This window comes from Dromiciops gliroides, chromosome 1 (assembly GCF_019393635.1).
Source record: "Dromiciops gliroides isolate mDroGli1 chromosome 1, mDroGli1.pri, whole genome shotgun sequence".
NCBI classification, from domain to species: Eukaryota; Metazoa; Chordata; class Mammalia; order Microbiotheria; family Microbiotheriidae; genus Dromiciops; species Dromiciops gliroides.
The window spans coordinates 171262195-171275453 of record NC_057861.1 but is presented as its reverse complement, the minus strand read 5'-3'; the positions used below and the strand labels follow the sequence as shown (position 1 = coordinate 171275453).

Genomic DNA, 13259 nt, shown 5'->3' with positions numbered 1-13259 from the left:
AAACTAACGAGTGATTAGTGTCACAGTCATCACTGTGGTATGACAGTGTGTTAAGAATGTACTTGAGAGCAGACCGCCTAGTTATTATTAAGTCCAATTGGTGCCAATGTTGCGATCTGGGATGTCTCCATGATACTTTGTGCTGTGGCTTGGACTTATAAAATGAGTTGGATACACACAAATCGTGGTAAGCACAAAACTCCAACAGTCTTTGCCCATTATCATTAAACTTTCCAATCCCATGTGGCCCGAGGCAGGTTGGCCAGGACACATGGTCAGAGCCAACTCTTGCATTAAAATCACCCAGAAGAATGATGAATTCATATCTGGGGATCGCTCCTAGCACTGCTTTTAACTTATCTTACAACTCATCTTTGGTCTGTTGTGAAGCTGTTAATGTCGGAGCATATACGCTGATAAGGTTCACAGGGCCTTCGATTGTGTTCATAGGAAGTGTGAATAGTCTCTCAGTACTGTCGCCAATCAATTCAATCATTGTGAGGTAGGTGCTATTATTATCCCCATTTTATAGTTGAGGAAACTTAGGCAAAGAGATGTTAAAAAAGAGATGTTTGTCCAAGGTCACAAAGCTAGTAAGTCTTCTGAGGCCAGTTGTGAACTCAGGTCTTCCTGACTCTCGGCCCAATGCTCAGGGTTCCACCTACTTTGCCAATAGCTACCTCTGTGTGTGCGTGTATACATATATACAAATATCTGTGTGTATACATGAATGTGTGTATACATTTATAGTATAAATATAATGTCTTGCAATACATACGTATTTATACAATATAGTATCTATAAATTGTATATGAGATATATGCATGAGATATTATAGATGCACATTATACATGTATATATAGACTATTCCAATAGAATAAAAATATCTTGAGAGCAAGAATTGTTTTTATTTTTATCTGTGTCCTTATCACCTAGCACAGTGCCTGGCACATAGTAGGAGCTTAATAAATGCTTTGTGATTGCTTTCATTGAGGAATTGAACCATTTCTCAAAGTGGAATGTTTATGACCACATGCTTCTTGAGAATATTGTATAGACCAATCTCTGTATCAAATGGCAGGTTTCACTAGAAGATCCTTAATATAATCCATCAAAGATTTGCTGATTCTACATGGTTTTCTTTGTAATAGTTAAAAAACAACAACCCATATACCTGGGTCTGATAATGCTTTACTTATTTTATCCTTTCTATTACTCAGTCTATCTGACACATAGTCATCTTATGTAGCTGGTATGTGGAATCAACTAGGTGGTACAGCGCATAGAGCCTGGAATTAGGAGTATTTGAGATGTTTCCTAGCTATATGAACCTGGGCAAGTCACTCAGCCTCTGCCTCAGTTTGAACAACTTTAAAATGGGATTAATAATAGCATCTACGTTCAGGGCTGTTGTGAGGGTGAAATGAGATTATAATAATTAAGTGCTTAGGATATAGTAGTTGCTTTAAAATGTTTGTTTCTTTCCTTCCTAAAAACTCAAGCATCTTTCTACAATAAATCAGCTGACAGGTTTCTACAAAAACATACATTTCATGACAATCAAAGAGAAAAAAAGTGGAATATGTAGAAGCAAAAATGGTATTACTCAAGAAGAAGACAAAAGAGAAATGTGAAACGAATCTAACATGTCACAAAAATAAATACTGGAGCATCCTTGTTTGAAGATATTGTCATTCAGGAACACAAGTTGAAAATGACCAGAATAGGGGCAGCTAGGTGGCGCAGTGGCTAGAGCACCGGCCCTGGAGTCAGGAGTACCTGAGTTCAAATCCTGCCTCAGACACTTAATACTTACTAGCTGTGTGACCCTGAGCAAGTCACTTAACCCCAATTGCCTCACTAAAAAAAAAAAAAGAAAAAAAAGAGAAAATGACCAGTATTGCCCCATCATTAGTATTTATTTTTTCATCACCACATATTTTAGTGAAAAACCATTCCTATATGTATAGTTATAAGCTACACCAGTAGGACCATGGGGTTGTGTTTTCTTTTGATATATTTTAGATCATAATGTGAGGGATTTGGTTGGAATGGGCACTAGACCTCTAATTTTGTTCATTCAGTGAGCTTCCCTCAAGGAACTCCTGCTACCAATAGAGATTTGCAACTGCTTTGTTGCTTATATTCTTTTTTTTTTTTTTTTTTTTTTTTTTAGTGAGGCAATTGGGGTTAAGTGATTTGCCCAGGGTCACACAGCTAGTAAGTGTTAACTGTCTGAGGCCAGATTTGAACTCAGGTACTCCTGACTCCAGGGCTGGTGCTCTATCCACTGTTCCACCTAGTTGCCCCTGCTTATATTCTTAGAGTGGTCTTGGGAACTGAGATGTTAAGTGACTAGCCCTGGGTCACATAACTAATATGTGTCAAATGGGAACCTTCAACCCAGGTCTTCCCAACTCTGAGACCATATCTCTTTGCACTATGCCAAGATGCCTCTCTAATTTGAAAAAAAAATTCACTATTTACACATTTAGTGTTTCAATATATATTTTTAATATTGGGAAATCAGAGGAGTACTATTCCAATAATTTTTTACATGAAAATATTGATTTTAATATAAATATTTTGCAGTTTTAGATGACAGATAACTTCTTTAAAGCTTGATCAATATAATGAAGTAGTACAATGAAATGATTTGTATATCCACTTTGATATTCAGTATAAGAAATATTAGGGAACTGCTAGATTCCATTTTACAGATGAAGAGGAAAAAATTTGAGAAGAAAAAGTTTAGGAACATGTTTATGGTAGTCAATGAGTCAGCAATAGCCTATTGGTTTCACCTAGAAGAAAAAAAATTAAAATAAAGCAAATTTAAATTATCTTTTTAATTCTTTAAGGATCACAGTTCTTTTATAGTGAAATCCTGTTTCTAACCTAATTTCTCCTCCTATTACCCCATATACTTTAAGCTACAAGCTGAGCTGTGGCAGAGGAGAGCCAATTGTTAAATGATCAGAGTGATCATTTATATCTTAAAAACTGGCAAATGATATAAATAGGACTTTATTGTCTTGTTGATTGTCTAGACAATCAAGTTATAGAATAAATGTTAACAATTCAGATGAAAAATAAAAGTATATTGTGAGTACTATCCCCCTGTGCCCCTCCCCCACCAAAAATATAACAAAAGAAAAATCTGGTTGTTAAACATTTACTACCACATCATTGACTACAACCAAACTTAGGTACTTGCAACTACTGTATGATTGTGCTTGATACTTTCCCAATACTTTATCTTTGCTTTTCCCTCCTCTGGGAATTCTCTCCCATTATCCTGCCTTAAAAACAACTATCACAACTGTCACCTCCTCTGAAAAGCTTTCTTTTATCTGCCTCCCCTCCTACTGAAAAGCAGAATGAGCTTCCTTGGTAGGTAGCAAATTCTATTTTGAGACATCATAATATCATAGACTTAAACTGGAGGGGAGGAAGTTTAGAGGTAATTTAGACCCTCCCTATCACTTTAACAGATTATAAATCTGAGGTCCAGAATACATCAGCTTCCCAAGGTTGCACATGTAGCAAATAACAGAGCTGGAATTTAGACTCAGATTTATAGTATGATAGAATTCGATCTGGGGCAGCTAGGTGGCACAATGGATAAAGCACTGGATTTGGAATCAGGAAAACTCTTCACGAATTCAAATCCAGACTCAGACACTTACTAACTGTGTGATACTAGGCAAATCACTTAACCCTGCATGCCTTAGTTTTCCCATCTATAAAATGAGCTGGAGAAGGAAAAGGCAAACCACTTCAGTGTCTTTGCCAAGGAAACCCCAAAATGAGGTCACAGAGAATTGGACATGACCGAACAACAAGAATTTAGCTCTAGAAGGGACCTCAGAGGTCATCTAATCCAAACTTTTCATTTTATAGATGAGAAAACTGTGTCTTCGACAAGTTAAATGACATCCCCAAGGGCACACAGTTAATAGAGTCTAGATTTGAACTTAAGTCCTCTCATATCTAAATCAGGCCTCTTTCCACTCTACCACACAAACTCTTTCATCTTGTGAGCTCTTGTAATATTTTGCTTATATCTCTATTCTGGCACTTGTTCCATTCTACTTTGTGTTCTAGTTACTGGCATATATGTTTTAACTTTTGGACATAGACAGTATATTCCTTGAGGACAGAGCCATTGTCTTACTTATCTTCATATCTTGCACATAATGTCAAGAAGTGTTTGAATGAATGCTGCAGTTTCAATGGTAGGAGTAAAGAGAAATTCCTCTCTGACTGTAGACTACTATAAGATTTGGAAATAGGTTCTAATTTTAATATAAAGTTAAAGAAAGAGGTTTCGGTTCTCTCAGTTGCCATATTAAGGAGCTGGTCTCCAAAACCACCTGATTCTCAAGAAAACTTTTCTACATATTTCACAGGCTGAACTCATGAAACATTCATTTTACTTAGTTCCTGAAGAATAGACTAGTTCTACAAACATTTCAGCTGAAGTGCTTTTAGGTGTTAAGTGCTTTGTTGATTTTAGGAATGAGCCTTGGTTAGGAAAGCAGCCTGAGGCTGAAAATGCTGTCTCCTTTACCCATGAGATTTCCAACTGAAAAGTTTTACTCCTTTCAACACAGGTTCTTGAAGCCCTTTAAAATCTTTTTTGATAGAAGATCTTATTAAGTGATTAGGGAGTGAAAAAGTGAAGGAAGAAATAATTCATGACATTTCCATAACTAAAATTAAAAATGGTCTTATTTCATCTGAAATCTGTGGTCTAGACTTAAGTGATTTTGTTTATGAGCAAGTTTGAATAGATTGGAGTCCTTTCATATTGACAGGGACCTTCCATTTATTTATTATTTATTTGTTTGTTTATGTGTTTATTTATTTTTATCTATCTGTCTGTTTATTTTTTACTTTACTAATTCCATTTCTCATCTAGATTTCTTAAAGTGTTCTTAGTAGGAAAAAACTTGGGAAAAGCCTAGGATGATTTTATAGAAAATAGGTTCATACTTATTAATGATCTAGAAAATTTTCAGGAAGATCAATTATTTGATTATTGGATTGTCTTAGTGATAGGTTTGAAGGCCTTCTCTTCAAAACAGAGTAAACACTTTTCTATGTTGTTTTTTTTCTTAAATTTGTGATGTCATCACTGTCTTATATACACACAATACACATGTGTCTATATGTCTTGTGTGCATGTGTGTATGTAAAGGAGATGGAATATTGGGGGGAATCCCATATTTAGTTGATGAGTCCCACAGATTTGACAATATTACAAATGTGGGTTTGCTTAATTTTTCTCAATCCCACCCTTAAAATAAGGGATAATCAATCCCATAAACCTTAGCCTAAATGTAGAAAAGTTTGTCACCTTGTCATAATCAATGATAATTTCACCTCATAATGTAATGTCCAAGTTCATTAGAACAAAACCCTTAGGCTGAGGGTCATCTATAAAATTTTAAATTGTCAAACCCTATTTTTTCCATAAATTGAAGCAAGAATGGCATTCCAGCAAAATTCTAAGTATTTAGCAGTGGCACAAAAGGGAGCTCTACAGGCATCTCAGAGTAGGAGATGCTTGTTGAGGGAAGTCCCAAGGAATATAATTTGCTGTTATATTGTTGTTACCAAAACATTTCCAATAAGCTGATTTTTGACTAAACTACAAAAAGTCGAGGCTTTAACTAGAGATAGATATAAATATAAAATTTGTTAGAGAGACTGACCTCTGGCTAAATGTTAGGGATTTTCTAATTGGGGGCTCAAAGTTATTGCAACAAAATTCTTACTTTTTGTCTAAAATAAACTCCCCAAAGCCGAACAAGGAGAAACCACATGAATTTAGGATGCATATTATTTCCCTGCCATGCTTATAACAATAAGTTAATTTTTAAACAAGTTGTCACAATAGTATATGGACCTTTGGAGGCTACGAAGGGATATAACTCCTTTGATGTCTTGTTAGGGCACAGTGAACTCAAAATGATTAGTGGAGACATAGAGGACAGATAGTGCCTGTCCACAATATACAAAAATGAACCCTGGATCAGATTAGAATTTTTTCTCATATTTAAGGTCTCTTCAGCTCTCTTTTCTTATTTACCTTTTCTCCCTCTGTCTCCATATAATAGTGGGTGGAGTGGGGGAAGATAAGGGAAGTTACTTGTGGCTAAAACACTTGGCAAACTGTATTTGCTTGTTACCCAGGTGATCTAGGTAAAAGTGTGGTGGTAGGATTTCTTGGATGATTCCTTTTCTGAACATAAGCTAGATATAAGAGAACCAATAGTGTACTTCTCTAATTCAAGACATGAGGTGAGGAATTATAGGGCTCCTATTTCCAAACTGCTATTTAGAAGAGGGAAAATTTAGAATTCTTTGGAAAGTGAGCCTTCTGGATAAAAGATAAAAGATAAAGACTTCCTTTAGGGAAATACTGTCTCTATTCAAAATTTATTCAAAGTTCCTAAGTTTGATAATCAAGAATTAGATATTCTTGAGAGTCAAAAGGGAATTTATTGATATGTGCTTCATGTAGGGAAAACATATTCCACATAGTTCCTTCCCTGCATCCTATTTGAAGACCAAAGCTATATGCTTCTTAACTAAAAGAACTGCTCTAGTTCTTGTACATCATACTGCTTGGAGAGTAATCTCTTATTGGATAGGAGTGATCTGATGGAAAGAAGATAGCTGGGTTAGCAACATTCAGAGTGAATCAATCTTCCAGTTGAAATCTGGGTGGTACTTTCAGTTTGGAGAAAGATTATATAGGACTAAGGTGGGGGGGAGGGGAGGATGGACTGGAATGTCAAAGGATTTCTTGATACTAATTCCAAGTACAATTCTATGTACAAGTACAGTTCTTCAATTTATGGGCTATTTGAGTGCTTTCAGTAGTTTTGCATCTGGTTATGGGCTCCTGTGACTTATGGCTTCTGTATTTTCTTTTGGGCATAATAAAAGCTGTCCTGTATTCAATATACACTTGGTACCTTTAGTGTTTAGATGCAAGGTGGAGGACCCTATTTCCCATATTTGTCAAATGTCCTGAGAAAATAAAAGATTTTCCATGAGGAGTCTCTAAGTGGGTACAATTAGCTAAGGAAAGATAATGACTTCTTTTAAAGTCAATCCTGATGACTAGACCTGATTTACTTAATTCCAAAGTCTTGGTAGGGACTCACTCTGGAAACATTATATCTATGTACAAATATCATTTCTAAGCCATAAAAAATGAGTGGTTAGGGGCAGCTAGGTGGCGCAGTGGATAAAGCACCGGCCCTGGATTCAGGAGTACCTGAGTTCAAATCCGGCCTCAGGCACTTAACACTTACTAGCTGTGTGACCCTGGGAAAGTCACTTAACCCCAATTGCCTCACTAAAAAAAAAAAAAAAAAAAGAGTGGTTAGATTTTCTAAAAAAAAAATCTTAAAGTGAAAGCTTTTCCCTTACTATGGCTGAACTGTGTAAAAATAAATATAACTGGTCAACTCAGTTTTTATGCTCTGTGAAACATTAATTCCAATAGAGTTTGTAAATGCTCAAGGGATACTACAAGTATGAATTAAAATGTGCTAAAGCTTATTGGTCAGGCCCACTGAAATTCCCATAACCAGAAACTGAACCTACAGGAAGGAAGTTTTACTTTCACCATGTCTGCATAACTCCAATTAATATTAACAAGAGTTATATCTAGTATCCAGAGGAACAGACATCTTAGCACTTGCTTTCCATTCTTTCTCTAATAAGTTGCTACTGACCACAACACTCATTAGTGACCCAATAAAAGGGAGTTACTGGTAAATAATAATAATACTTTGTAGTTATATGGTGGCTTTGATCAGAGTAGCTCAAAGCCTCAGTGACTCATTAATCTTTGAAGGACCTCAATGAAATTCCAAATATGGCAAGAATTACTACTTCCATTTTAAGCAGAGAAACTGAGGCATTTTGAGTGATTTAGAGACTTCCTCTAGAACTGGTGAACAAATCAGATTTGTCATCTACAAATAAATGAAATCTCATGGTTCTTGTAAGTGGGGTAACAAGGGTTTGTCTTTAGCTTGTTTGAAAGATCATTAAATCTCTGGACAAGAGGATATTATTTCTATAACTTGGTTGCTACCCTCATTGTTGTCTTTGTCATTGTTGTCTTTCTCACTCCTTATTTAGAAAACACTTAAAGGATTAAAATATATATTATAAATATTATCTTTATGAATTTTAACTTATTTATATCCTAACAATAACCCTAAAGGTGTTGTTATTCTCATCTTGTAAATGAGGAAGCTGAGTCTGGGAGATGTAATGCCTCATCATGCACATAATAAATTCCTAAGGTTAGATTTGAATTCAGATCATCCTGATTCCAAGTTCAGTGCTACATGAATTTCATCATTTAGCTCCTCCTTCATACTTTTTTGAGTGATATTATCTCACTTCTAGATTTAGCAGAGAAGATATTCAAGAGAAATGAATAGGCATTTTAATGAAGGATGGACATCCATTGCAATGTGTATCAACATAACTACAATGCTTATTTCATTGTATTTTATTAAATACATCTTATTATTTCTAAGTTATTCTATATTATGTTATTTTATATATTTTTAAATAGATAGATCATTTCCTTTTAACTAATTCAAAATATTTCCATCATAAAACTATAGGCAAATAACTAGACCTAGACCTTGGGGACTTAGCTTACTAGCACTAAAGAATAAATTTCTTTTTCAAATATTTATGTTGGTTCATTTACATTCAGTATGTCTGGATGGGATCCTACAATTTATAGTCATTATTCCCTCTTGTATTTCATTGCATCACTCATTTTGAAGTCTATATTACCTTCATAGTTAGGAAATAACACACTGCTTGATACCTGTCAGCTAATTTCATTTTACTCCTCTGCCTAGCTACTGTCTGCCTAGACTTTGTATCTATCTATCATCTATCCATTCATTCATTCATTCATTCATTCATTCATTCATTCATTCATTCATTCATTCATTCATTTATTTATTTGGGGCAATGAGGGTTAAGTGACTTGCCCAGGGTCACAGAGCTAGTAAGTGTCAAGTGTCTGAGTCTGGATTTGAACTCAGGTCCTCCTGAATCCAGGGCTGGTGCTTTATCCCCACTGCCTAGACTTTTTTTCATTATTTTCTTTTTCTTTTTTTTTTCCCGGGGTCGGTGGGAATTGGAGCTCTGATTTCATTGCTACAAGGTACTGCTCTTAATAAGGAAAACTCCTTCTGTCAATGGATATTGATAACTCCTCTGCACTTATAGTTCTGGAAAGTTGTCTGTGAACACAAAACAAGTTTGTCAGAGGCAGAATCAGGTATGCCATCTTTACATCAAATCCTTTGGTTCCCATGAATCCAGATCTCCCATACTCCAAGGCCAACTCTCTATCCAAAGCAATTAGGTAGCATAGTAAATAGAAGGCTGAATCTGAGAAGACCTGAATTCAAAATGTGCCTTAGATACTCACTAGCTTTGTTACCTTGGACTTAACCTTAGTCTGCCTCATTTTCTTCATCTGTCTGTGGGCATAATAATGGCACCTATATTCAAGTGTTGTGAGGATAAACAAGATAATGTTTGTATGGTGCTTTGCAAACCTTAAAGTAGTATATAAATACTAGTTCTACTACTACCACTACCACTACTACTACTACTACTGGTTCTTAATTTTTTTAGTGACACAATAAACTCCTTTGGCTGCTTGGTGAGAACTAGGGTCTTCTTCTAAGAATAATGTTAATAAGAAACTGAAAGAAATGCTAAATTTCAGTTAGAGGTTAGTGAAAATAAAGATGCATTTTTTCCCCGTCTAAATTCATTGGCTCCCTGAAACCTATCCAAGGATGTCTTGTGGATCTATGAATCTCAATTAAGAACCCTGGTTCAATCAGTCTATCTCTGCTAATATTGGGGGGTTATCAAAAGAATGAAGAAATGACCCATCTTCTCCCTCTCAAGTATAGAAGAGAGTCAGAAGGTATAGAAGAGAGTCAGAAGGTATTTTCAATTTGTCTAACAAAGTGCAAATTAAAACAATTTTAAAGAAGTCCCAGCTTCCCAATCTCCCTTGTTCTAATAATAGTGACTGACTATAGATTCTAGATGGCCAGTTCTGGCTTCTTTCCTCATTGTTTACCTGTATTGTAGAAGTGTACACTTTAATTAAACTTTTCCTCATTGATTGCCTCAAACAAAACCACAGTATCTCCTTCATTGTGATATATTACAAATGTTACTCTACCTTCTCTCTCTAACACTATATAAAGATCCACATTTGTTAGTGAAGCATAAAATTTGGAATTCTTATCCCTTTTTTCTAGAGCTATTAATATTTCTAGAGTAAATAAAAAAACTTAGGACATTTAATAAGATATGTTGGGGGTAAAGCACGAAATGCTTATCTCCTTTTAAAAAAAAGTAATTTCCTATTTCAGGTTTAAAAAACCAACAGATGTATTTTAGCTAGGATAATTTGTAATTAACTAATTTAATCTATGCATAATTACATAAGTGATCTTGAAACAAGCTTCAATCAATTTTGCCTTTGGATGCAATATAATATTTTCAAATGTGAACCAACTGAGTAATTAAGCCCCAGGCTGAGCAAATGAGTTTAACAGTCATCTTTTTACACAATTCCTTTGGTCAACAGAATGAAAATAGAAATTTGGCAGCCCAAGGGTTAAAGCTCTACACATAATACTATGTGCAGAATTCTCATATTAATGTACAGAGTTAGTTTTACAAGCAAAGTTCAAAAGGAGACGAGAATGGGATGCTTTCCTGTTGGGCTGCCAGAAGCCTTCTGACAAGAATCATCTGATTTCCAGTGGGGCTTTGCTGTCAGCATTTGCATTAAGAGACCTTTTATTTTTTAATGGCGAGCCCTCTAGTTCAATCTGTTTCAATTCCATATTCATGTCTGCATAAGGTTATTAAAATGATTTTTACCATTTTTAGGGGAATGGATGTAAAGTTCATTTTATGAAATGCAATATGAGATCGAATAGTATCATGCAAAGAGCATTAGAGAAATGCAGTGTGCTGAAGTGGAGAAAGAGCTAGCCTTAAAGACAGGAATCTTAAACTGCATGTTCTGTCTCTGACACATACTGCCTGTTATGACCCTGCTCCAGTAATTTAACCTGGCATTGACTCAGCTTTCTAAAATTTAAATTGCAGAGGAGGTGGGGGAACTGTATTTCGGGGTGGGGGGGGAGTCTCTTTATTGGCAAATCCTGATATCAATTAAATTAGGATTTATACCAAAAACCAGACAAGCAACAACAACAACAACAACAACAACAACAACAACAACAGAGAGATAGACAACACAAAACCAAACCAAACCAAAAGAACATTGTACTAGAAACTAAAAAATCTGAACTCTGGGCCTACCTTTCCCTTGGCTAGTTGGACAGGCTCCCATAAGCCGTTAACATTTCTGGATAGTTTTCTCATCTGTAAAATGAGGGAGGTTGCCTCCTTAAAGCAAAGGAACTATTATTATACTCCTTGATTGAGGAGCTAGAATCAATTAAAAAAAGACACATTTACTTCAAATTTACAACATTGCCAAATTGGTTTTCTTTGAGTGCTATTTAATCTACTTTAATTTCTGGAAAATTTCTACCATGGTGAGACAAGTACTGGGTCACTTAAAAAAAATCTGATTTTAGATATCAGATTCAGAAGGGATCTTAAAGTTCATTTAGTCCAGTCTTTCTTTTTAAAGAGAAGGAAATCAATTCCAGAAAAAGACATCTTGCTTAAGTCATATTATTATTTAGGAGAGTCTGAATCAGAAGATTGTATATTTACATTGTATTTTTGTTCAAATTGTGGGGAGAGGGGGAAGAGAGAGACAGCATGGTGTGATAAATAGAGAACCATCAGAAAGTCCTGTGAAAGTCAAGAATCAAGAAGGTCAAGGTTAAAGTCCAGCCCTTGACAAATGTCAGTTTTGTGACACTGGGAACCAGATAACTTTCTTAGACTATATACTGCCAAAAGGTTGTAGAGCTTCATTAGTAGAGGAAATTTCCTCATAGAGAGTTCGCCATACCAATCAAATTATAAATCCAGTGTTTAAAAAATGTGATGAAAATGATCATTTTTCAGAAAGCAGTAGGTCGTGTATAAACCAGGAGGAGGTTTGAAGATGCCAGATCTAGCTATAGAAATACTATTCCTGTGTAGATGAGGGATTAATTAAGGTGTGAGAGAAGTTAATTGAATTAATAATTTGGTTGCTAAGGTAACTTTTGCTTGATTAAAAGGACATCTTCTAGTGGTTTTATCATAATTTAGGCACAGAGAAAGTAAGACACAATGATCTTTCCTTCTGACCAGGAAAATAAAAGAATGCAGTATAAATAAAAGGTGACTAGAGATAATACTTACTGTTAATGATGTGTTTTATTGACAGGTAAATGATAGATGAGTTGAAGAAAAATTTAAGCTTCTTTTGGAAAGGGCTGTAATGGGAATTCAATAAATGTAAGTGCATCATAGGATAGCTAGGTGGCACAGTGGATAGAGCAGAGTCCCTGGAGTCAGGAGGATTGGGGTTCAAATCTAGCCATAGCCACTTACTAGCTGTGTGACTCTGGGTAAGTCACTTAACTATGTTGGCCTCAGTTTCCTCATTTGTAAAACAAGCTGGAGAAGGAAACGACACACTATTCCAGTATCTTTACTGAGGAAATCTCAAATGGGATCACAAAGAATGAACATGACGGAATAACAAAAGAGCATCATATATGCAGACCTGTCCCTGGGCAAAATTGTGATGTAATTGACATTTGTCTTGAATTCCTTCTATCTTCTGTTTATCTTTTTCTCATCTTTCCCCATTAGACAGTGTCATTAAGCCTTGTTGTCCACTACTTGCCACCCTCTGTCCTTATGCCTCCTTTCCCATTTTAGTTCTCTACCCATACTTCAAAATGACTTTCTCTTTTCTTTCCCTGCAACCCCAATTCCCCCTCCTTTAGAGCAGTTGTTTAAATTAATTAACACAGATATGAATGACTCCTAGTTTAACCCTTCTAGGGTATTTATTTCATTTATTTATTTATTTCATTTTTTATTCTGCTCTGTTTTTAAAAATTTATTTGTTTAGAATTTTTCCCCACCGTATAAGGAAAAATAAATGACATATAAAAACAAATGGTAACACTGATTTTTAAAACTTTTGTTCCAAATTTTCTTCCTTCCTCCCTATCCCCCCA

The 13259-nt window shown here is 35.4% G+C and overlaps 1 protein-coding gene across 1 annotated transcript in view; it reads left to right on the top strand.

Moving 5' to 3' along the window:
- Positions 1-13259, top strand: part of LOC122746851 — a gene marked incomplete at its 5' end in the record, with an annotated part of 468374 nt that overhangs the window by 61844 nt on the left and 393271 nt on the right. The window contains one exon of the mRNA XM_043992893.1: positions 258-502. Within this exon, the coding sequence (XP_043848828.1) occupies positions 258-502 (245 nt within the window). The remainder of the gene's footprint in view (positions 1-257; positions 503-13259) is intronic.